Here is a 26,150-nt window from a genome sequence, read left to right as displayed (position 1 = left end):
CCATTTAGGGAGCATTTAATGGGAGATGCTGACAAAGTTCTCTTACGTGTGTTTTTTTATATATATTTTGCTGGAAGCTGCCCAGAGTGGCTGGGGCAACCCAGTCAGATGGGACACATATAAATAAAAAAATTGTTGTTGTTGTTATCGTCAACATCATAATCACCACTATTATGGAAGATAACTTTGCTGGCTCACTACGGTCAACCTGAAAGGAATGATGAGATTTTTAGCCCCCAGAAATTTCCTAGGCTGAAGAATTTCTGGGTTTCCTGTACACTCAATTTCCCCCTACTATTAAGGGAGCTATGCCTCTACATTATAATCAGTAGGAAAAATTAAGACCCTGCAGAGGCAATAAAATAAGATGAAATAGAATAAAATCCTTTGCCCCTCAGATCTTTGCCTCACAGGAAATCCAGTTGTGTGTGACATGTGTATTTGTGGTGTAGCAATTACCACTTCTGGCTACTTTAGACCCATTTCCTCATCTGGGAAACAGACCAGGGTACAACCCTGAGAGCAAAACCCAGTGAGAAGAACACGTAGCCCTGTAGCCATGCAGCCCAGGAGTCTAATCCATAACCATGTCAGAGGACTCTCTTAACAAAAACAGACACCCAACATATATTTAATTACAAAAAGAATACGTTTCTTACAACACTTATTAAGATTCCCAAACAATTTTTTGTCGTCATTTTGCATTAGATTCTTGCCCCCTGCTTCCAAAGGAAGAAATAATCCAGACAGTGTTACAACCCCTGAAGCAACATGAACTGTGTGTACCCCTGGCTGGAACAAAGGAGTGCTGCCCGAGATTCATCCAGACATATGAGGACCAGCTCCTACCTGTCTAAGAAACTGATAAGATAAAGAACTTAACTTTGGCTGCTTGTTTTAATACCAAAGTGAAAAAAAGACCCGAGTGGTATCCAAACACATGTCTTAAGTTAATTATGGGCTGTGTTTAAAGTACAGCCATACCTCGGTTTAAGTACACCTCGGTTTGAGTATTTTCAGTTTAAGTACTCCGTGGACCTGTCTGGAACGGATTAATCCGCTTTCCATTACTTTCAATGGGAAAGTTCGCTTCAGGTTAAGTACGCTTCAGGTTAAGTACAGACTTCTGGAACCAATTGTGTTTGTAAACCGAGGTACCACTGTAGTCCTTCCTTATGTCTGTCCTGCATCACCCACTAATTAATTTTCACCGGATGACCCCCCCCCCCAAGTTCTGTATTACAAAAGGAGAAAAAGCTATCACATCTCAAATTCCTTCAAACCACATGTAACTTTATAAACCACTATTGTGTTGTCCCTTTCCCCCCGTAAACTAAACTAGGAGCTTCAATGGATATGGATGTGGTCTTTCTTCACAGAGGTCTTGCTCCTTTTTCTGTGCCTTTTCCAGGGCATCACTGAATTGACAGTTTTATTTTCAATCCTTTCCCTAATAATCCCTAGCATGAAACTTGCATTTTCCACGGTCGTCACTCAGGGATCTACATTTCCACACACTACCAGTCCCTGCTCCCCACAGAGGTTTCCTAGAATGCGAGGTTTTAATTCTTTTTTTAAAAAAAAATCCGTTCTTCAGAATATTTGTGAGAGTTGCTGACCGATACCAGGCAGGCCTCACGAAGATGCAAACACATACAACACAACACACTCCTGGGAAGTGTGTAATTTTAAAATGATGAGGCATCTTCTAGAAAGCTTCTTCATCCCTAGGTTTTAATAATCCCCTCTCTTGCACTTTGGCATGGGAGAAATGGGACATAAAGTTGTTGTTGTTGTTGTTTTTTAAAAAATGAGATTTTATGTAACATCCATTTGAAACCTACATAGTACCTAAATTCGATAGCCTTGTATGTGGCGTGTTCAGTGTGCTTAACCAACTTAGATTCAATTTTCCAGATGTAAAGCCATTGGAAGAAATATTTTATTAAGCCAATAATCCATGTAATATAAGCTCTCTGGGCAAGTCCATGGAGATAAGGAAAGTTGCGAAAGCCTACAATGGGCAGCATCTGCTAGTAAAGATAAGCAGGATTTTCTAGCAAATTTCCCCTCAACCTATATGAAATAAGGTCATTTCAATCTTGCAGCCTCAGCAAAGGCCTCCGAACGGCTCATTACCTGGCTGGGTATAAAGCTTTCTTGTCCTTGAAAAGTTCGCTAGCTTCCAGTTTTTCTTCATAAACCAGTTTCTTCTGGTCTGTGAATTGGTCCCGGTACTTTTTACACTGCAAAAACAGCATTACAGATGAATCACAAAGCTATTCTTTGAAAGTGGCTTCGGAAGAGCAGCTGCCATGACTTGCTATTCCCTTTGTGCATAAGAAGCCAATTTTAATGCATTTCTGGATTGAATCAGTCACATCCCACAGGCAATTATATAAACGCAGCAATCAGCTCCACAAGAAGTACCTCATTTTCTACCTGTTTCCCAGTGAACACACATTCATCACAAGACAACCTAGGGAGGGCATCAAAATGATTTTGTTTAAAAAAAATCTACTTAGCTACCATTTGCTTATCTGGGACGCGGGTGGCGCTGTGGTCTAAACCACAGAGCCTAGGGCTTGCCAATCAGAAGGTCGGCGGTTCGAATCCCCGCGACAGGGTGAGCTACCGTTGTTTGGTCCCTGCTCCTGCCAACCTACGGGTAGCAGTTTGAAAGCACGTCAAAGTGCAAGTAGATAAATAGGTACCGCTCCGGTGGGAAGGTAAACGGCGTTTCCGTACGCTGCTCTGGTTTCGCCAGAAGCAGCTCAGTCATGCTGGCCACATGACCCGGAGGCTGTACGCCGGCTCCCTTGGCCAGTAAAGCGAGATGAGCGCCGCAACCCCAGAGCCATTCATAACTGGACTTAACTGTCAGTGGTCCCTTTACCTTTACCTTTGTCATTTGCTTCTTAAATAACTCATCTGATTAAATCTCACAGGATGAACAGATATGCTCACAGCGATCATTACACATGTTCCCTCTGCCTCATAAAACTAATTAGTAACATACAGGCCAGAATACAAGGCTTAAGGAAATTCCAATGGCTGGGGAAAGTGTAGATTAATGGGAAAATATGGAAATCACCCAGAGGACTGTTTCAAGAACTGGTGCTTAACACTTCTCATTTTGATTCAGCCATCCTCAGCAACTTAACTAAACTGTGGAGGGAAGAGGGGAGAGAGAGAGAGAGAGAGAGAGAGAGAGCAGACACCCCCGACTTCAACCAGTTTATCTGGGAAGTTCCAAATAGCGTATGCACAGTTCCCAGGTTGGATTTTGCTTGAGTTCAGTAAGCTCCCCACTAACAAATGAAACCCAAGAGCAATTTCAGTCTCTTTGGATTGATGCCATTTGAAACTATTGACAGCCGCTGAAATACATGTATTTTTGCTGAGACACTTCTAATGAAAAATAAGGACCACTGCATGTATTGTTCCCCTGGTGCTTTATTAATGGCTTTTATCATATTTTATTTGTTCAGATGTTCCAATGCTTTGTGTTTATGTTTCTATCTGTTTCATACAACAACAATAAAACAAAACACTATATTATTCTTTAAATTGCTTTGAGTGCCTGAGAGTAGAAGGTAGAACAGACTATAAATAAAAATACAAACAAACAAATGCAATTAACTCCTATATCATATGGTTACCCTCCACAAGTGGAATATCCTCTTCAGTTCCTTGTGAGTTGAATCCAAGAAGAGATAAGGCCTTGCTGGCCAGTTTTTATCGATTGGCGATAAAGAAGGCATCTTATTCTTCATTTCCAAAAAATACTTTTGCATCTATGGTAAGAAGAATTAAGCAAGCCATTAATTTTTTTTTTACTAAAAATATTAATTCAAGCAGGCTTCATACAACCACATTCCCTATTCACAAGATCTGGCAAACCAACATCCAGCTTTATTTACACAAAAAGATATTACATTGCTGGCAACAACTGAGTGTAAAACCATTGTACTTTTTACTAAGCCAATGAGCTGTTTCTGATGTGATACTAACCCAGGTGCAGGGAACCTTTGGACCCTCCTGGTGTTGCTGAACTACATCTCCCACTCATCCCAGCAAGCATGCAGGGCAGTCTTGAGCAGGTTGGGCGCCTGGCGCTGAGGCGCGGAGATCGCTCCGGCGCCTGCCCCCTCGCAGCGCGCAGCATGGCTTCCACGCGGCTTTGCTGCGTAGCGCCCCGCCTGCCGCCCCACGCCGCTGGAACTATACCTAGAGCCGGCCCTGCAAGCATGACCAATGGCCAAGGGGAATGGGAATTGTAGCTCAGCGATTATCTGGAGGAACAAAGGTTCTCAACACGGGCACCAAACCACAGATTAGCATTGCAAGACTAAGCCACAGCAAGCCATGGGCTCATGGGCTCCTGTTTTTTCTGTGGCACAGCTGTGAGGAGCTGAGCAACTTTTTGTTTTAGGTTAAATGCAGTCTACTTTGCCATCTGCAGCACAGATAATTTAAAAAAAACATCAATAGAGAAAGCATAGTTGTTCTCTATGTACTACAGTCATACCTCGGTTTGCGACCGCCTCAGTTTGCGACCGCCGTGGTCCCGGAAGTGTTTACATCCGGGTTCCGCAGCACACGGATGTGCAGAAGCGATCTGCGCAGTGTGTGCATGCACAGAAGCAATCTGCGCAGCACGCACACACGCAGAAGCACTCTATCGGCGCTTCGTGCATGCGCAGAAGTGCCCCTCGGATTACGATGAACTCGGGCAGCGACCGGCTCCCCGGAACGAATTGCGGTCGCAAACCGAGGTATGACTGTATGTATTCCTCCAATCAGCACATCTTATGTATGTTGAGAAATAAAACATCTTCAAATGATTGTGTTTGCTATTCTTTTCTGATGACTGGCTGCAGGTGAATGTGATTGCTGCGGTAACTGTATAAGGAGGGAGGGAAACGTACAATTTTCTGAATTATAAATTCGTAGATCTTCCTTCCAGCGTTGGCCCGGAAGAATTTCCTGTACTCTCTACGGACCTGAGAAATTAAAAACGTGAGAGTAAACATTCAGCTTTAGTTTTTGTTTTCTTCGCATAAGCATAAATTCCAAGGAGACAATTTTAGTGTTGTTCTCCAGAGGCAAGATCACAATCTAGGTTCCCCCCAAATACAAAAAGTTAGGGTAGACACAGGCAAAATAAAAATCTTCATTGACTACTTAAGAGGCTTTAGCATTTCTGGATGTGTTTATTATTATCAGGAAACCTGAGTTTGGGTGGTACCATTTCAGTTTAGAGCTAAGGACTCACATGGCTGAATGTTCCTCTCTATACCAGGCGGGGAACCTTTTGGAATCCAATTGCCACATTCCATCATTTGTAAGAACTCAATCATTTAGTGTGGCAGCGCCTAACACTTTGGAACTCCCTGCCTATTGAGATCAAGCAAACACTTTCACTGGACACTTTTTGGCACCTGCTAAAAACATTCCTGTTTAGACAAGCCTATGCAGATGCTTAGAAAGTTGAATCTGTTTAAGTATTTTAACGTTTGTTTGTTTTAAAGTGGGGTTGCCAATTTTTCTTGATTTTACGCCTTTTATCTTTTGTAGACTGCTTTGAGGTTTTGTTTTGTTTTGTTTACAATCAAGCAGTGTATACATTTTATGAAATAAGTAAGTAATAAATAGATAAGCAACTTTTTTGGGTTCACATACAAGTGGGGGGGGGAGGTCAGAGGAAAAACATGGCTGAGGCTAGGGCAGTGATTCCCAACCTTTTTTTGCCATGCCCCACCTACGCATCTCTAAAATCCTGATTCCTCCGCCCCGTGATATATATTTTTTATTATTCAAAAAGTGAACTCCTATTCACATGGAGGAAGCCTAAAAGGCCATTCACTGTTAATAACTCATTCTCGAATTGTCCCCCAGTGGGGCGTGTGCCCCACGTTGGGAGCCACAGGGCTAGGGGCATTAAGGGCGGGCCACAATAGGTGCAACTCCTACCTTTGCACAAGGAATTATATCCCAGACCCCAAAAAAGCAGAGGGTTCTATACTCCCTACTCCCACCCTGGCTAGCAAAGACACATTTTTGCCACACAGCTCCAACCCACACTAGAAATTATAGCACCAGGGAGCCTCCTGAAGCAAAGTAATCTCTTTCCCATGTAGTTAGGGTCTATTTGTAAAATGGCAATGCTTAAGCGTCCGCAGTAATTTTGCAAGGGGAGAAGGGGGGGGGAGAAAACCAGAACTTGGCTGCCCCCCTGCGACTGTTCATTGGCCAAGGCTCCATAAACTCTCAAGAGCCCCACTGAGTGTCACATGCAGGCAGTGACAGCTGGTTCCTATTTTCTTTGTGCATGTTAATATTTGGTAGAGAAGCATTCAGTCAAAGGTGTCTGAAGTGGTACGACCCAAAAACAGGTTGAGACGAAGTCCTCATTATCTCTACCTGACATTATCAGGTTCTTAATAAAATGGAGAATCATAGCTGCCAAGTCTCCCGTTTTCCCCGGGAAATCCCCGTTTTTCCAGCTGTTCCTAGCTGAAAAAATGGATTTTTTTTTGTTTTTCCCCAGTTTATTCTGGCGCGGCGGCCATTTTGGAACTGGGCAAAGCAGCATCAAAAGTCACTTCTGAGCATGCTCCGCCCAGTTCCAAAATGGCGGCAGCGCTACTTCCGGTCTTCTATTTCCAGCCCGGTCCCTTATTTCTCTGACAGCAACTTGGAAGGTATGTGGAGAATATCCCCCCCCCCCCGACACACACACACACACCATATCATATGTGTTTGATTTCTAGATATTCAGAAAGGGCAGCTCTTAGGAAACAGCTGAACTGTAAGATTCATCTAGTTTTTCAAAATCATGTAAACGGGAGAAAGAGAGAGCAGAACCACATCAAGCATGACTTGCTCTGATCTTTTGAGTGTCTGGTTAACAAACGGCCAGGGGCGGAGGAAGAGGGGTGCGGTGGGAACGGTTCGCCCTGGGTGTCTTCGCTGAGTGGGTGGGTGACATTTGGCGCGCCGCCCGTGACTCCCAAACCCACCCCAAGCTGTCGGAGGAAGGGGAGAGCTGCACCGCTTTGCCGGCGGCCTTCCCCCCTTCCTCCTTCGTTTTGACAGCTGGGGGAAGGCTTGGGAATCACGGGCGGGCGGCACGCCGAATGTCCGCCATGAGTGGCTCGCTCTGCCCCTGTGGGCGTGCCGCTCCGTGCACCCGAGCAGTATCCTGCGCCTGGGAGGGCACCCTCTGCGCCCCATGCCCCTTGGGAGCACGCCCACCCTGGGCAGCGCTGACATATGTTCCGCCGCTGCAAAAGGCAGCAAGAATATACAGCATCTTCATATATTTGACTTCTAACACAAATATAAAGGACCTTATTAATTTGAATGGAATAGGGTTGCACCTTTAAGAAATTTGCCCTTGTTTAAGTTGCTTACAGGTCAACGATGCGAGAAGCTGGCTCGGCCGCAGATCGGCATGATGCCGCGGCAGAAAGAACCAGCGAGCTGCAAAGTGCCTGCAAACTCTGCTCGGGGACCCTGTATGCATAAACGGCTCCACTATACCAACATCTGGCCCTTCAGATGTTGCTAACTTCCAGCTCCCATCATCCCTGGCAAACATGGTCAATGACAGGATGGTGGGAGCTATAGTTCAGCAACATCTGGAGAGTTCCCCCACACCTGCACTAAGCCATAATTTGGCTTAGTGTGACATGCAAATCAGGACTGTGTGGGGCTGCTGTGATTCCTGTATAACTGTGGCAGGAGGAGTTTTGCTACAGCCACTGAAATTGCAGTGGTCACATATCTTAGCCTCCTCTCTTTCCCCCATCCCCTGGAACGCATCTGCTCACACAAATAGTCCCTCCACATGAGTGCAATCCATTTGCCGAGAGGAAATACCTCGTCAGAAGGAAAATTGAGCATTCTCAATGTTTAGTAATTCTGGACAATCATGTACCAACAAAAGCAGAGAGCTATCGTCACACAACAGCAAAAGGTGGTTCAGAAAAGAATTGCTTGCAATGACTTGAATCGTCGCCAAAGCCAGCTGGTGTCAATAGCTGCAATGAAACCCCTATTAGTTAAAACTATTTATTATCCCTTTGAGAAGTCGCGCTGCTGGTAAGATTAACAATGTTTTTGAAAGAGCAGCATAGATTTGAAAACGCACACACACAAAGTTGCCTGGCATAATCTGCAAAATGCCATTTTGCTTGCTTGTTTCTAAGAGTCTATCTAGGGGAAAGAATAATTTCCTTAAAGATCATGCTTGCTAGAGCAATCTCACAGCACCAGAGGTTGATTATGCGTTAGTAGAGAGCACGCTTTTTATTGAGTTCATTATTGACATAAGGGAATAGTTTAAGAGAGTACCTTTAGTCCAAGCCAGTAAGCCCAAATGACTGCAACAGCATGCTTACGCCTAGCCTCTTCCTTCAAGCGTTTCAACTCCCTTCGAGCCTAAAAGGTTTAGACAGTGAATCACAGAGGCAGCCTGATGCAGGTAAGCACAATGATCAGGAATAGAATTCTCCCACTGATAGAACAAGCCAATACAGGAAGATGGAAGAACAGTATGCAACTTATAGAACCCCAGCATGATAGGGTGAAGAGAGGGTGAAAGTGCAAGCAGACCCCTCGGCGCTGCTTCACCAAGGCAGGTAAGAGAAGTAAGAGTGGTGGAAGTTCCCTGGGTTCTGGCACTCTCGTATGGCATGTTAGGTCTGGCAAATGCTGTATAGATCTCAACTTTAAATGGAAAACTTTCTGCACAGTTGCAGCCCAAAGGGTTGTTATTCCAGATAAAACATTAGGACACGTCCCCTTAAAACACTAAGGTCTGGACACGAAGTACTTAAGGATCCCAGTTTAGGCCAGCCTCACACAATTGTGGGTGTCAATGCGCTTTCTTCCAAAATCTTGTAAAAGAGCTTCTTCTTTTTTGATGTCACACAGAGACATACATGAACATCACATCACATCAACATGACTTCGGTATGTGTAGAACACAGGGAATGGGTAACACATATAGGGATGTTAAAAGAGCTACACATTCTGTATGGTCATGAGATTCTGTTATTGCTTTTTGGTATTTTAGGGTTAGTAGAGGACAGGCACCTACAGAGTTCAAATGGTTGTTTGAGTAAAGCACTACACTAACAGCAGCCGTAGCTATGCACCTGCAGCATTGATACACAGTTCATCTCACAGAATGTTTGTCTTGCAAATTTTGCAGTCGTAACAAAAGCATGCTCTGCTACTTAAGTCTGTATTCAAATAGAAGTTCACACAAGCGCAATCAAGTTCTTAGTAAATGGCATACGAATGTTGGGGGGAATTGCAGTGTCATTAGGGTTCAGGCAATGATCAATTTACTCTAAGTGATATTTTTGTTTATGGTCAGCAGTTGAGGATTGTTTCATAACTGGGTTCAGTATGTGAACCCCTCATGCCTGAAGTGTTTTTGGGAAGATGTTGCGTGTATGTGTTTTGTTTTGTTTGACTTACATGCTGGTGCCCTGTGCAATTTGATCACCAAATCAAATAAACATTTGAAATTCTACGGATCAAGAGGCTGGTCATACCAAGCACCCATTATTATTATTATTATTATTATTATTATTATTATTAAAAAAACTTTTCCTCAAAGAAATCAATCAGTCAAAGCTATCTTGCAGGAGAATTTCCAGTTGTTTCCTAAAGTAAATTTCCACTCCAAAGGGGCCAACAACCACATGACGTGATTCAATGCTAGTCTACTTTGACAGTATCCCAGCTATCACAGACTAGCTTGGTTTTCCAAATTAAACCTATAACCCTCGAGCTACTTTTTATGGTATATCACTAGTAAAGCCCAAAATAAACAGTTGAATCATTTCACCTAAGTGGAGCGTTTTACCATACAAAACAAAAATTAAAAAACAACAACAGCTGCAGCAAATAGTGATGTTCCATGTGGTGTTTACTTCCCTAAGGTACAGCCACATTTGGTAAGGCTCTCCAGTATACTTTGCAGTTGTTTCAAAAGAACGTTCTCCAGGGAGGAGGTTTTGTTACATAACACACGTTTTCTTCTTTTCTCTGTATCAATATTGTGTGGTCAGTTGATCACTGTAAACCAGGGGTGCCCAAACATTTTTCAAAGAGGGCCAGATTTGATGAAGTAAACATGCATGAGAGCCGACCAAAGTTGTTGAACTTTTTTTTAGGGTTCAAGTTTTTTAGGATTGAAGTTGTTGCGCTTTTTCTACAATTCTACCCCTAAGTTGTTGAGCTTTTTTTCACCCCCAGGTAGGACATATACTGCCCCCCGGGGGGGGCAGATTTAATCAACTGGGCCCCAAAACGGACTTCAGACATGCCAAAGTATGACTATTCCTCTTAGGAATTTCCTGTGTCATTTTTTTTTAGATATGACTGATGTTAACTATCATATCGGCAATAGGTAAAGGAAAGGTAAAGGGACCCCTGACCATTAGGTCCAGTCGTGACCAACTCTGGGGTTGCACGCTCATCTCGCATTATTGGCCGAGGGAGCCAGCGTATAGCTTCCAGTTCATGTGGCCAGCATGACAAAGCCGCTTCTGGCAAACCAGAGCAGCACATGGAAACGCCGTTTACCTTCCCGCTATAGCGGTTCCTATTTATCTACTTGCATTTTGATGTGCTTTCGAACTGCTAGGTTGGCAGGAGCTGGGACCAAGCAACAGGAGCTCACCCCGTCACAGGGATCAGCAAGCCCTAGCCCCGACCTTCTGATCAGCAAACCCTAGGCTCAGTGGTTTAGCCCACAGAGCCATTTGGCACCATATCGGCAATATTCTTCCCAAAATCCTAAAGGGTTAATTTTAAGTATTCTCTCGATCTACATAGCGCTCCGATGCAGCTGGGGATCAGCACCAAGCACCAGTTTCAGAGGCCAACATGCTCACCTACACCTTTCACACTGCGCCCCTTGGGTACAATGGGTAGACGAGTCGAAAAAGCTCGGGACACAGTTTTTCATGGCCCTCTAGGGGCTCATTTATCAGAAGCAATGCATTTAGTGTTAATTGGCTGCTTGATCTCTCACATGCCCAGTCTACTGACTGCTTCTGTTCCCAGTTCCGAACCTTGGCTGCAAATGTCAACAAATTGCCAATTACACTAGCACTCCCTGAGCTGCCAGTTTTAAATGAAACCTGCAGGGAGCCCAATGCGGTGGCATGCAGCAAACCCTTAGTATGCTTGCCCCTTTGCGCAACTAAAGGTATGGTTTGATGGCCACTAGAAGATGGCTCAATAACGCCAAGTGATAAGGAGCGATGGACCACATTGAGGACGCTAAAGAACCCTTTGACATCTGTAGGCCTGACATTTGATATGTTCCATGTTTTTACTATAAAAAATGAGAAATTTAGATCATAGAATTCTGTTGGGATTAAAAAAAACAAAACCTAACACTTTTCACACAAATTGTGAAATATTAGGACATGGGTTAGAACAGGCATCCCCAAACTTCAGCCCTCCAGATGTTTTGGCCTACAACTCCCATGATCCCTAGCTAACAGGACCAGTGGTCGGGGAAGATGGGAAATGTAGTCCAAAACATATGGAGGGCCGAAGTTTGGGGATGCCTGGGTTAGAACCTATGTCACGGCTGTGAATTTAATTAATAGAACATTTCCCCCCCCCTCAGCTCTTAGCGTGGGAACCTATAAAATTACTACTGCGTGTGCATGCTAATAAAAGGCCCTTTGCTTCGAGACGTGCAAGTTTAGTTAAATACATTTTGGAGCCCTTTTTTCAGTCTAGACGCTTTACGGCTTGTTAACAAGCAATTAGTGCTAAACAGCTGGGCATGCTCGGACTTTTTTTTAGTTTATGGAATTTTTTTCAGGTTAATCGGGGCAAAGGTGTAAAGGGAAGGCTATCAGTAGTGGCATGCTCATGTTTAGTAAGCCAGCACAAATGATTAATTCTTGCTTTTTTAAAAAGGTGAGTGGGATAAGGGAAGGGGACAGATGATGCTTGTGTGTAGTACCTTTAATCCAAGCCAGTAAGCCCAAATAACAGCAATAGCAAGCTTATTCCTAGCCTCCTCCTTCAGCCGCCTCAGCTCCCTTCGCACCTGCGGTGCATTTGAAAATGAATCGCAGGAAATTTTGAGAGAGACAAAGGAAAGAAAAGAAGAGAGTTTGCTTCAGTTTTCCCAGTGGACAGAAAGGAAGCCGTTTCACACAGAACAAATGAAAAGTGTGCCTGGATTTTTAGACTGGAACTTGTGTAAAAGCACAGCTTGGAGTGGGGTGAGGGAAGTGGAGAAAACTCAAGTGAAGGGAAGCAAGCAGCTGAAAACATTTCTGCCACTCTTTCCATCGAAAGGCAACCTTTGCACCCATGTAGCTGGCTCGGAAACAAACGGAAGTTGGCTTGTGTTTTCTTACCTGAGCTCCGTGCCAATAAGCGGCAATAGTCGTAACAGCTTCCTGACAGCGTTTCTGATGCTTGAGTTCACGGAGCAGCTTTCGAGCCTGTGAAACAGCAATAGCCCGTGCCAAAGAAGAGTTAGCGCTTAAAATAGAGGTGTGCAAAGGATAACAGAGTGATTTGATGCCCACCTGCCCACTTCAAACTCCCAGACAAGGCAAACGTTTCATAATTATTCCATCCCAGTACGTTTCCGAGCACAATTCAAAGTGTTGGTGCTGACCTTTAAAGCACTAAATGGCCTCAGCCCAGTATACCTGAAATAGCGTCTCCATCCCTATCGTTCAGCCAAGACACTGTGGTCCAGCTCTGAGGGCCTTCTGGCGGTTCCCTCACTGCAAGAAGTAAAGCTACAGGGAACCAGGCAGAGGGCCTTCTCGGTAGTGGCGCCCACCCTGTGGAATGCCCTCCCATCAGATGTCAAATAAATAAACAACTATTTGACTTTTAAAAGACATCTGAAGGCAGCCTTGTTTAGGGAAGTAAGTGTTTGATGTTTCATCACATTTTTAATATTCTGTTGGGAGCTGCGCAGAGTGGCTGGGGAAACCTAACCAGATGGGTGGGGTATAATTATTATTACTACTACTACTACTACTATTATTATTATTATTATTATTATTATTATTATTATTATTATGACTTTCTGGTGTAATCTAGTGCTGCCCAGTGCCTTTCACAATGTAGGCCTCAGGATGCTAAAGCAGGCAGCATTGCAAAGCTACTGAGGAAAGGGGTAACAGCATTGGTCTTCCAATCAGTTATTGATACAGTACATGAGTAGGAGTGGGACCTAAGCCAGATTTCCCAGGCCCATCTAATTCTACCGGTGGCTTGGGATTTTAAGCCACAACTACTCAAATTTTCAAAATATATCAGCAAATGCACGTAACACAAATTCTAGAGAGAGCTTAAGTTAAACAAAATGAAATCTGGGGGCGGCGGGGGGGGGGATAGCATATCATTTTAAGAATAATCCAAACAGCATTCTGGTAAACCACATTTTTCTTGACTGGATTTTTATTTTCGCTTCTTTCCGCACATTCTAAGCAGTCTTAGTTGTTTTTAAAGAACATTATGATTGGGCCTACATCTCGCATGTCCAACTTGGCTTTCTGAACCCCAGTCGCTGCTTCTACACCGCAAAGCAGTAAATCCATTAATTACATCCTTTTTAAAAACAACAAGGTTTTCCAATGGCAGGGTGTGATTTGCTACAAGTACCCCCTTTTCTCTACCACGGAGAGGCAGCAGTCAAGTCTTCTGAATTGATTTTTTCTCACCTTCCATCCTCTGATATAAGACTGCACCACGATGGCAGAACTCTTGATCTGCTGGTACTTCTTTTGTTGCTGCATTGAAAATTTAAACGAGTCAGAGTTTTACATAACTGAAATACTCAGATTGTCACACACACTTTGTACTGGTTCTGTTAGGGACACATGCTATGTAGGGACTGCCCCTGGTGAGTGGTACAGCCTGTTTGCTAGAAGCACGCTGCACTTCTAGGCATTGTGTCTAAATAACTAAACCATGGTCAATAATTGGCCATCTGAAACCGTGGTTTGAAGCAGGTTTGCAACCCATGTCTGTATTGACAATGGTTAAGTGTTACGTTGGCAATGAGCAAAACATGGTTAAAGACAGGTTCTGATCACAAGGTGTCTCCTTATACATGTCACCTGGAGGCATATTTTAGCCAAGCAAAGAAAAAAACACCACATGGTTTCACTGGGCATTTGGAACCTGAATCAGGATTAAGGCAGCAAACCATATTATGTCTGCTTTGGGTCCAAGAGCTCTACTGCTGTTTCTATGGCTTATCAAACTGAATTAAAAGTGCACATTGAGACCAACCAAGGGTACTCTAACACACATACCTCAACTAATTGCTTTAAGATTACAAAGCCGAGGCAAGACTTACCAGCGTCCAAACCTGAGCATCTTCCAAGAATACTCATTACAAAAGCAGAGCACAGTTCTGAGTTTACAGCCATTTTAAAAAATTCACTGGGTACTTTTGTTTAACCACAGAGGTCACATTTTTTTTTTGCTAAGTATTGCTAACTGCACTGAACTCTTGAGAAGGGACAGGATTAAAAAAGCCCCAGATATAATCTTTTCTTACTGCGTATCTCCTGTACCAAGCAGCAATCACAATCTGACTCCTTTTCATGAGAAGAAAATGTGTGCGACACTTCCAGCCCCTGTAGATCTTCTGGATCAGGGTGGCCAAATCCTCAAGGCGCTGTTTTCTCAGATCTTCTAATTTGAAGAGCTATGCAGGGTTTGGGGGGGGGAGACATGAGAAGGAAGAGTAAAATGTTTGACATCTAAGTTATTTTAGCATTTGCACACACACGCAGCAGAATGTGGTGGCAGCGAGGTATCTGAGACAACGGGCTGTACCATTTGACAATGTGGGTGGAGAGGTTATAGAATCATAGAATCATAGAATTGGAAGAGACCACAAGGGCCATCCAGTCCAACCCCCTGCCAAGCAGGAAACACCATCAAAGCATTCTTGACATATGCCTGTCAAGCCTCTGCCCCCTATGTTTAAAAACAATAATCCTCATGAGGAAAACTAGTTCTGCAGGGAGAAAGCTTGAACCTCTCACTGGTGTACTAGCATTTTGCCTGCAGGGAGCTTTACATGGGACTGCATTCAGAAATGACATTCCCCAGCTGCAATTCAAACTAGGAACAATCCATTCCTATACTTTAAAAAAACAACAACGAATACTTTATTGAAAGAATTTCAATTATAAAGAAATAAAGTGATAAAGAGGGGAAAAGTTGGGTTAAAAAAAGAGCAGAGCTATGTATAAGAAATATATATATACAGTGGTACCTCACAAGACTAAATTAATTCGTTCCACGAGTCATTTGGTATTGCGAAAATTTCGTCTTGCGAAGCGCGTTTTCCCATAGGAATGCACTGAAATTTAATTAATGGGTTCCTATGGGCGAAAAAAAGTGCAAAAAAAAGGCGCCAAGTCACCCGCCACGGCCGGAGGTTTTTGAGGCTCTGGGGAGGGGGAAGCAGGAGGAGGGCCAGGGAGAGGCTCCCCCCCTCCTTCCCCAGCAGCCGTTCGCGCGCCCAACCAGACGGCCACTCTCCCGTTTGTGCGCCTGCCCTGCTTCATCTTGCGAAGCACAGCCATAGGAAACTTCGTCTTGCGAGCCTCCAAAAAACTCGCAAAACGCTTTCGTCTTGCGAGTTTTTCTTTGTGCGAGGCATTTGTCTAGCGACGTATCACTGTACATACAAAAATGCAATGTAGTGTACTCCCATAGATTCTTATATAAACCGATACAGTGTTATTATCCTAATACATATGCAGATGTTAATAGCCTACTACATTCCAAATGTTGTCACATTTATCCAAACAAAGTCTACGTCTGTAAGCAGTCCGTTCATAAACTGCAAGTGTTGTTATATTGTCCATTCCTGTTCTGTCATTTATCCGGGACTAAGAGCTGTTGTGATATGTCAAAATGCAGCTAGGGAGAGAAGGTGGAATGCAAGAAATGAACTTTAACAAGCTGCTTTCTTTTGTCTGCAACTGAGGCCCACACAAAACCAACGTTTTGAGGAATGCGTGATACAATTGTTAGATGGCATGTGACGGTGACAAGAAAATAATAATAATGCTGGATTAAATTTATTTCTCTCTTCTTTCCAAAACCTAAGCTTTAGCCCTCCATCACTTAACAACCTGAATTTCACCTTAAAACTCTGTTATCTTGTAAAGAAAGAGGAGGAGGAAAGAGAGAAATGTACTGAAGCTGCCTTTGCTGTAATGGAGGAAAAATTGGTTCACATACTGTTCTTGGGTTGCGGATGAATATTTTTGATCTGCCCAAGGAGTATTCTTCTTCAGGGACTTCCAGCTCATTGAACAATACCTCTACACCAGCTCTGCAACAGAAAACAAATGGAAGTGATTTACCCCCCTCTCTCAAAACCAGCTCCTCTTACACAGGCTGAGCTTACAATAAGCATATTATTAAAGGGGAAACTCTACTATGGCAAAGGCATTTTTTTAAAAAAGGCCATTAATTGTTATCTATTCTGTTTGCAAACACTTGTGCTTCAGATGTGAAAATGGTATACAAAATAACAAACGTCTGCTCTGATAAAGTCATTAAGGATTAGAAAATTCCAGCCTGGTTGTGAAATTGACAAAGCAATGTTTTAACTAGGTACAGTGGTACCTTGGTACTCAAACGCCTTGGTTCCCAAACGCGGAAAACCCGGAAGTAAATGTTCTAGTTTTCAAACATTTTTCGGAAGCTGAACGTCCAATGCAGTTGTCTGCTATTGTTTCCAGGGCGCCTGCACCAATTAGAAGCCACGCCCTGGTCTTTGAACGTTTTGGAAGTCAAATGGACTTCTGGAATGGATTAAGTTTGGGGCTTTTGTTTTTGAGGCTTTTTTGGTTAATTTGTTTTTGTGACTGTGTGGAACCCAGTTCAGCTATTGATCGATTGTGAGACTACAGAAATAGATAAATGCCCCCCATCGAAACAATGACTATCATCAGTGCAGGTTGAAAAATAATAATAATTTTAATTTTTATCATCAACAATATTATCTTATTTATTATTCATAGTAGCTTTTATTTTATGGATCAATGGTCTCATTAGAGAGTAAAATTCATGTTAAATTGCTGTTTTAGGGGTTGTTTTTTTAAAGTCTGGAATGGATTAATCTGTTTTGAATTACTTTCCAAGGGAAAGCGCACCTTGGTTTTGGAACGCTTTGGTTTTGGAACTGACTTCTGGAACGGATTAAGTTTAAGAACCAAGGTACCTCTTTGTGAATTTATAGCGGAAATGTCCTGAACTCCACGTCTCAAACTTATATAAAGATCAAACTTAAGCTATCCAAATAGATTTCACAGTTCTTGGCAGTTTAAATGTAACAACAATAGGTATTATACATATTTAAATGTAACAAAATAGGTATTTTGTTTATCAAAAGCACAGATTGATGCAAAATGGAGTAGAATTGTGGGAAAAACATGTAAAAGATACAAAATTAGGGTTGCCACATGACAAAATAAATCTGCAATTTAAAATGGGAAAGGTTTGCAGAGGAGGTGAGAGGAGATTTGATAGAAACGACAATACAATAGTTCTTCAATCAATGGTTGTCCAATCCTTGTATGCCTTTTACTGAATAGGACTCCCTAGCATAACATGATCTGATTGGGATCGCATCTCCACAGGATGCCTTTGTAACTGGCTCTGCGCCATACAGATGACGTGCAAAATAATCTCAAGATCATCTTTAATCTTGTGCAGAGGCCACAATTTTGCATACCTTCAACTCATGTGAAGAACCTTTGTAGCAACATGCAAAATTATGGCACCCTGAGAGCGTTTTGAAATCCAGGAAGGGCAAAGAGCAGGGAAGTTAATAGGGTGTGGCTTAAGAGGTTGGGTTTTTTTGCTAGAAAGAGCATGCAGTCCCATGGGCATGTTAAACAATCGGCGATGGGCCAAATAAGCACCAATAAAAAGGTAAAAGACCCCTGTCAGTTAAGTCCAGTCACGAACGACTCTGGGGTTGCGGCGCTCATCTCGCTTTACTGGCCGAGGGAGCCGATTTTTGTCCACAGACAGTTTTTCCGGGTCATGTGGCCAGCAGGACTAAGCCGCTTCTGGCGAAACCAGAGCAGCACATGGAAACGCCGTTTACCTTCCCGCTTGGAGCGGTGCCTATTTATCTACTTGCACTTTGACTTGCTTTCGAATTGCTAGGTTGACAGAGGCTGGGACTGAACAACGGGAGCTCACCCTGTCGCGGGGATTCGAACCGCCGACCTTCCGACCGGCAAGCCCAAGGCTCAGTGGTTTAGACCACAGCGCCACACCAATACACCTGCACCACTTAGTTAACAACTCTTACCTGGCAGGACCTCTCCAGTGTGGCCATGTCTGTTTACAAAGCATTTTGTATCTTTCTAGGCAAGGCTCGTAAGGTTGCCTGAACGCATATCCTGCCCTTCTGACACGAACGTTTTCCAGCAGACCCAAATACCGGACCTGGTGACAAACTAGAGCCTCGTTGAAGATATACGCAGCTTTTTTGTCATTGGGCTTAATGCATCTGCATGAAAAACAACATTCATTAAGATGTTGCACAATCATTTCTGCTACACAAGCACAACTATTTCTTTTCCACTCGGTTTATTTAACATGCAATTGACTGCAATCATTTGCACGTCTCAGACAGAAACAACAATAAATGACTAAAGCAGGTAACATAATCTTCTCTCCCATTATGGATTAAATATAGAAGGCAATCACGGTTATCATATTTATCAGACAATGGATCTTAAGACATTATAAACATTAACTTATGATAATTCCACAGACACCTGGCTCATTATTTTTTCCAAATAGCTGCATATCGAATTGCAAGTGCCCCTATTTACTAATTAAATTTGTATCCTTTCCTTCCTGCCAAACAAGCCCTGGGGCTCAGAGCCTTGTACTGTCACAGTCTTACTAGAATGCAAAATAGAACTACTTCATTCTACGCCCCGAAAAGGCATCCTGCTTTGCTTGTCACTTGATGACATGGATTTGATGTGTAAGCTTCTCTGTGTAACATTCACTGCACCAGAGATATAAAATAAGGAGTCCTTTTGCTCTTCCACAGTATCACTAGTCTATTAATTAGATTATAAATCTAATCCTGTCTATAAGGAAAAGAGTCTAATAGTGAAAACAGCATTGATTTGGGAGTTTTAACAATTGTTTGCCCCGTAGTAGTGTTGATCTCCTTGAGTACTTCATCCCAAAGTCTTGCTAGGTATGGGCACTTCCACCACAGATGAACACATGTACCCCACTGACCCATAGCCCCTCCAGCAGTCTGGGGACATCATACCCAGCATGTGTATGAATCTCATTGTGCTTTAATACGATCTGTAGGTTTTTATCTCTCTGACATATGGGGAACCAGTCCCAGCACCTTCATTTTCCAGAAGCCATCCCATTGATTAGGTAGATTTTCTACATCTCTATCTCCCACTCAAATCATCCTGAGGCCTTCCACATTTGCTCTTCTGCTACTGCAGAATATATATCTGAAATCAGGTCACTCCGTTCATCCGCTGAACCCAAAACCAATGCCACAAACTGTGAGCGAGACCTTTAGTAACTTGCTCCCAAATCTTCCTGTTGGAAATAAAGTAACAGCCAGTTGAGTTCAACACTGGCTAATCGATCTCTCGTCTGTAAATGGATAGGTGATACAGAAGTCCTTAAGCCAAAGCTGCCAAGTCTCCCGTATTCCCCGGGAAACCCCCGTTTTTCCAGCCATTTCCCGCTGGCAGCCCGGATTTTAAAAAACCCCATAAATCCCCCGGATTCTTACCGACCCGGGGAGGCTCCTTCTGCGCATGTCCAGAGACTCCAGACATGCGCAGAAGCGATTTCTGGTGGTGGCCATTTTGGAAATGGGCAGGGCATGCGTAGAAGCAACTTCCGGTGCTGCTCTGCCCAGTTCCAAAATGGCCGCAGCGCGACTTCTGGTGCCGCGCCACTGCCGACCCCAGATTTTTCAATCTGGGAGTTGGCACCTATGCCTTAAGCTGGTACAGTCTTTCTCCTTTTCAGTCCCTGAAACTGTGTCTCTCTGTCTGCACAGTAGGAGGGTGGATGATTTAATATATCAGTACCAGCGGCACCTACTTTGGACTGCCACACTTTCTAGACTGCAAAACATACACCATGCGAACACATTGCAAAGCTTTGCAATTGTATGGGGGTTTATTGGAAGGGGAAGGTTGTGCCTGCAGAGCGACTGTCTCTGGTCCTGACCATCCCATGCCCAACACGACCTTTCCTTTATCACCCAGTATAAAATAAATTAAGTGACATTACTGACAAGCTTTGTTTTTTTATATTTAAAAAAAGTTAATGTGGAATTCCTCGTGCCATATGGATTGCCCTTCTGCATAGTAAATCACAACCCAGACTGGCCCTTTCATTCTCAGAAAATAAATTTATTAATGGAAGCTTGCCATTTTCAAAGAAACTTTCCCGGAATTAAAAATGAGAAACACCTGAAACATAAATAACAGCTTCGGGAGGTTTGACATTTTTATTGCTAATCTGCCTAAAAGGGACAACTTTCAGCTTATCCAGCTTTTTGTTCCTTTCCTAATTCTTCTGAGCACCGGGCATAAGTTTAAGGCACACGGTTTACTTAGATCTTTTGGAATCTGAACTCCCAGATCTCAAGAGTGATTTAATGCAAGGTGGGATCCCCATAGCGCACTTGGCCTGCACTCTGAGAGCCATATTTACACTACAGACTTCTCATAATGAACTTTTAACCTTGCAACCACCCCATACCATGCCAACTCTTTAATTATATCTGGTGAGACATCTATCGGGTCTTACAGTATTATCACAATGTCATCCGCAAATGAACTTAGATGTTCTCTGCCTTCTATGGTGTACCATGTAACCCCATCATTCCCCTGCAATGTAAACGTTGAAGGAAGGGCTTGGAAGATAAAACAAATAGGGTAGTCCAGAGACACTCCTATTTAATATGTGAACAAAGTTCAAAGCAAACCCGCCCGCCGCCCAATCATTGGTTTTCACTACTGCCCATTAAGTACTAAAGACGTTTTCAGGGCCGGCCCCACATGCAGGGTGGGTGGCGCAGGGCACCACGGCGCCGGCCCGCCAGGAGGGCGCCGCAAGCCGCGCCCACCCACTGGCCAGCCGGTCCGCCCGCGCAGCTGCGCCCACGGCAACCGCGCTGTGTCTGCCCGCCCGCCCACCGCACTGGGAAATGGGGCGGGAGGGCGCCGGAGGGATCCGGTGCACCACGGCGCCAGGGACGCTTAAGATGGTCGCTATACGTATACGACGTATAGTGATACGTCGCTATACAGTGGTACCCCGGTTTAAGTACTCAGTTCTTTCCAGGGAGCCATTCGCTCCCCAAAAAGTACTTAAGCTGAGTGCCATTTCCGCGCATGTGCGAACCGCGCAGGTCACTTCTGCGCATGCCGTGGAACCCGGAAGTAAACACTTCTGGGTCCGCAGAGTACTTAAACCGAAAGTATTCAAACCGGAGTGTTCTCAAACCAAGGTTTGACTGTAGCACACATAACTCCACCCCCAAATAAAGTAATTTCAAAAAGTTTTAGAAAGACAAAAAGCCCATTCCAGTTGGCATAGCTGCCAAGTTATCCCTTTTTTAAAGGGATTTTCCCTTATGCTGAATAGGCTTCCTCGCGAGAAAAGGGAAAACTTGGCAGCTATGCCAGTTGGTCAAATGCTTCATGCGGCTCCAGCATTTTCAGTAGCAATGAGTTACTGTTTTATTAGGCTGTATTACAAGGCCAGGGAACTGGATTCCTTGAAGGTTACCTGATGTAGTTGGGATTTTTTGTCTGCAAGTTCTTCATCAAGGTTGCCACGGAAGCCTTGAACTGCGAACCTGCTGTTGGGGGCCTCTTGAGGTTAATCTTGGCCGGGTTTCCTTCGGGGAAGAGTGCTTTAATGAGGGAGTGGTTGGCCCTCCACATGGCCTGGGACAGGTCACGGTAAAGCAGGTCGTTGTTCTTGTCAACAAATCCTTCTACCTGATACATCACCTGACAATGGGAACCAAGAGTGTCTCAATGAACAAGAGATCATCAATCCAGGGGAGGAAAAACAAAAAACAAATGTCAAGAACAAATGGCTAATGCCTCCATAATACTACTGCTGCGTGTCAGAGGCGCTAGGTTCCGTCCAACTTTGAGGGTGCTGAGTGCACACATGTGGTGTCACGAGGCTGCAAGGCCTGCCACAGCCATGGGTAGGCCCCGAGAGGCCCGCCACAATCGCAGGAAGGACCGACAGGGCCTGCTGTAGCAACAAGTAGGCCCAGTGAGGCTCGTCGCAGGCTGCGAAATATTGATGGGGTCCGGCCCCCTCCTTGAATATTTCAGGGAGGAGGCTGCTCGGCCCCTCAGCCCCCCTAGATGGTTCCCCTGCTGCATGTTAAGTAAACTATATTAACCATAGCTGCCAAGTCTCCCGTATTCCCTGGGAAACCCCCGTTTTTCCAGCTGTCCCCAGCCGAAAAAACGAATTTTTTTGTTTTCCCCCGGTTTATTCTGGTGCGGCGGCCATTTTGGAACTGGGCGGAGCATGCTCAGAAGCGACTTTTGATGCTGCTCCGCCCAGTTCCAAAATGGCGGCAGCGCTACTTCCGGTCTGCTACTTCCGGTCCAGTCCCTTATTTCTCAGGCCGGAACTTGGCAGGTATGATATTAACCCAGAGCACAAATTTCCTTTGCCTTAAGCCCTTCCTGATCCCAGTTGTGTGCACCATAAACAAAAGAGAGAAGCTACTTTAAACTGTGTTCTGGCTTATCTCTTCACGACTGGGATGGCTGCAGTGGAAACATAAAGGAAAGCTGTTATCTGCAGTAGTTTGTGCATCTCTCTTTTTGGCTAAATACCTCACCTTGGGGCATCTAAGGCAAGCATGCTTTCAAGCTGCCCAAAGCTGGAATGTTAGCCTTGTGTATAAAACCAAGCAACGTGAATTACCTTGCCAGCATAATGCTGGATTCTGAAGCAACAGTGGGGCAGGGAAGTATCATTCAAGAAGCGCGAACATTTGCTCATCCTGCTCTCGAAGTGCTGGTGAGTGGCACAGACCTGGTTCAACTTCTCTAAGAATGTGTCGTCCGTAACAGCTCCTGGCCGCAAGCATTCCTCATCCAGCATGGCTAGAATTCCATTCTGATTCTGTTGGGCAACAATAATAAGGTTCATTCCAGGTGATATGGCCATAAATATTCTATGCATCCCTTAAGGTCCACAGTAAATTAATGCCAAACTTAAGCAGGTAATTAGCAAATCGAATTTCGAGTCAGAATGCAGAGTTGAAAGCCTGCGTGTACGTCTGCCATACACAGCCCTTACCATATTATAAGGCATTTATTCAGATTAGATAACTCGAAATGCTGAGCACAACTAAAACTTCTAAATAGGATTTACCTGAACATGTCCAAAATATTTATTTATTTATTTAGCGGCATTTACATGCAGCAATTTCCAGAAAAGAAACGAAACGAAAAGAAAAAGGCTACATATTTCTCCAAGTTTACCAGGGTGTTGTTTTATAACATTGTAGAGTTGAAAGGGACCCTGAGGGTCATCTAGCCCAACCCCCTGCAATGCAGGAATCTTTCACGCAACATAGGGCTCGAACCTGTTCTCTACTTCCTAGGTACTTCCCCATTCTTCAAGTCTATCAGGTTTCCAGACACTGAGACCCAAGAGGTGTCACAAAATTCAGGAGGGAATTTGCGCCCTTTTGCTTGGAGGAAACCCCTTCTAATGCCCTATTCCCCTGAGATCAGAGAGAAGTAAAAAAGGCTCCCTCAATGTGGTGCTTGGCAACAGCATCACCGAGCAGATGAATCTCTTCCTCCTCTTGCTGATGAGGTGGGGAATAGGATAGTGTCTCTTAGCCGCAAACATATAGGAGTGTATCATTCACTGGGAGCACACCTATTCTTTTCCATTTTAAAATCCATGCCTTTTATTTCAACTGTTCCTTCTCAAATCCTTGCGATTTGAACTTCCGAGATAAAGCTCAGCTCTGATCCAAAGCGAGACAGTTGAAGGAGGACGCTGGTGTCTCTGTCTCGCCTGCTCTGTCTGGTGATGCTGGCTAAAGAACTGCTCCAGATTTCACCGTTGTCAAGGAACTAATGAGACTTTAAATTGTGGGCAGCCAACAGGAGCTGCTGTCTGCAAGTACATGCTGTATTTGAAACATACGCTGAAAGACGCAAAGCGTTCCGTTTAGCATTCAAAAGAGAAATGTTATTTATTGGGAAGGGAAACCTTTTTAAAAAAGCTTGCCACCTAATCCTCAAGAATAATGTTACTTACATCTACTATTCTGTTGGGAGCCGCCCAGAGTGGCTGGGGCAACCCAGTCAGGTGGGCGGAATACAAATAATAAGATTATTATCATCATCATTATTATTATTGCTGCTGCAATACACAGGGCAGTTTATGTCGAGGCATTGGCACTGGACGATGTCTCCACCAGCCTGCTCCCCTTAATCGCCATTCCATCAGGGTAGGAGAGAGCAAGACAGGAGGGACTGCAAGGCCTCTGCTGAAAAACTAGCAACTTTTGGCTCCTCCACTCCTTGAAGCCTTTCCATTCCGGCTGGTCATTCGACAAACTCTGCAACTAAGAAACGGTTGCTGCACATTCTTTTTTCCTCCTCTTCCCCCAATCCCTTTTCCTTTTGTGCTGTGTCTTTTAGATTATAAACTTGAGGGAAGGGAATGTCTTCTTCATGACACTTGTAAGGTGCTCTGAGAGCAGGGTTTTTTGTTTGTTTGTTTATAACGGGCAGGAGAAAAATGCTTTTAAAAAAATGAGTATTTTGCTCAATTCCACCCTTCAGAATGCTTTACTTCAAGCTTCTCCAGGCTAGTGCCCTCCAGATCTTGGACCCATCACCCCTGACTGTTGGGAATGCTAGCAGAGGCTTGTGGCACTGCAGTCGAAAAATCTCATCTGGAAGACACCAGGTTGGGAAAAGGTGGGGAAACGACACTATATACAGGGATAATTCCTTACACCTTAAAGCACTATGCCACAATACATTCTTCGGAACTGAATAAACCCATTATCATTATTATTTAAATTTTTACAGCACCCTTCATCTGAGGATCACAGGGAGGTTCACAATATAAAAACACAAAAAAATGCATACCATAATAACACAGAAAAACAATACCTCACCCCCAGTTTTAAAGGCCATTCATGTTTTAGTTAGCCAAAGGCCTGGGAGAAGAGGAATGTTTTTGCCTGGCGCCTAAAGATACGTAATGAAGATGGCAGGCATCCCTCCCTGGGGAGAGCATTCCACAGTCAGGGAGCCACTGCAGAAAAGGCCTGTTCTCGTATGGCAGTCATCAAATCAAAAGAATGAGAACATTCCAGAAAATTTCATTTTTCTATAGTTATGACTTACATTTTCTATTAGGTCGCAAATTATAGCATTGTTGAAGTATTCAATGTGCGTCCACTCAATACCCTATAGAAATAAAACACAGAAATTGAAGAAGAAAACCATGGTAGGAAGGCACTTTGAAGGCGCTCTGCTAAAATTTCACCCATTCCAACTAGAGCGTATTTTAGTAAGCTAGGGGCTCACCTTCTTTTATTCCTGGCACAATACCCCAGTTCCTCTGGGCCCTAATAAGGCCACTAAAGACAAACGAAACCTTAAGGGTATATGTGTTTTAATCACTTTTCACCTCCCAAGCCTTAAATTGGCTTGACACCCACTTTTAAATTTCAAGAAATTAAGGGCTAGTGGGAAGCCCCTCGAGGCAGGCACCCTGAGCCAGGATCGCACAGAGATGATAGCGGCCACCAATATCTGAATCTCCTTTGGCGAAAGTGAGCTGAACTATTATGATATGGAGTGGGGGTCCTGTAGTTTAAAGGAAATGAAGGGCTGTATCCCCGTTCTCCTCACAGCAATTTGTGATCGTCGGGACTTCAGCATTATGTCAAAGCTGCAGAAGCTGCTAACGTTGCTGGAGCAAGATGAGCGTCCTTGAACGGCAGCCAGGTTTCCTTTCCATTCCATTCCTCAATCTGTGTCAATTTCCCATGC

At 44.0% G+C, this 26,150-nt stretch overlaps 1 protein-coding gene across 3 annotated transcripts in view; it reads right to left on the bottom strand.

Moving 5' to 3' along the window:
• The window catches only part of MYO1B (myosin IB), a 137,824-nt gene that overhangs the window by 10,117 nt on the left and 101,557 nt on the right, over positions 1-26,150 (bottom strand). The window contains exons 15-27 of one of the 3 annotated variants that reach the window (XM_035136296.2): positions 25,500-25,562; positions 23,041-23,241; positions 21,868-22,094; positions 18,377-18,577; positions 16,288-16,381; positions 14,585-14,734; positions 13,740-13,808; positions 12,414-12,500; positions 12,011-12,097; positions 8,362-8,448; positions 4,932-5,006; positions 3,663-3,797; positions 2,140-2,246 (exon numbers count right to left, since the gene is read on the bottom strand). In XM_035136296.2, the coding sequence (XP_034992187.2) occupies positions 2,140-2,246; positions 3,663-3,797; positions 4,932-5,006; positions 8,362-8,448; positions 12,011-12,097; positions 12,414-12,500; positions 13,740-13,808; positions 14,585-14,734; positions 16,288-16,381; positions 18,377-18,577; positions 21,868-22,094; positions 23,041-23,241; positions 25,500-25,562 (1,583 nt within the window). The remainder of the gene's footprint in view (positions 1-2,139; positions 2,247-3,662; positions 3,798-4,931; positions 5,007-8,361; positions 8,449-12,010; positions 12,098-12,413; positions 12,501-13,739; positions 13,809-14,584; positions 14,735-16,287; positions 16,382-18,376; positions 18,578-21,867; positions 22,095-23,040; positions 23,242-25,499; positions 25,563-26,150) is intronic. The other 2 variants (XM_035136305.2, XM_035136313.2) reach the window with 2 other exon arrangements.

Source organism: Zootoca vivipara, chromosome 1 (genome assembly GCF_963506605.1).
Source record: "Zootoca vivipara chromosome 1, rZooViv1.1, whole genome shotgun sequence".
Classification (NCBI taxonomy): Eukaryota; Metazoa; Chordata; class Lepidosauria; order Squamata; family Lacertidae; genus Zootoca; species Zootoca vivipara.
This window is presented reverse-complemented; position numbering and strand designations above follow the sequence as displayed.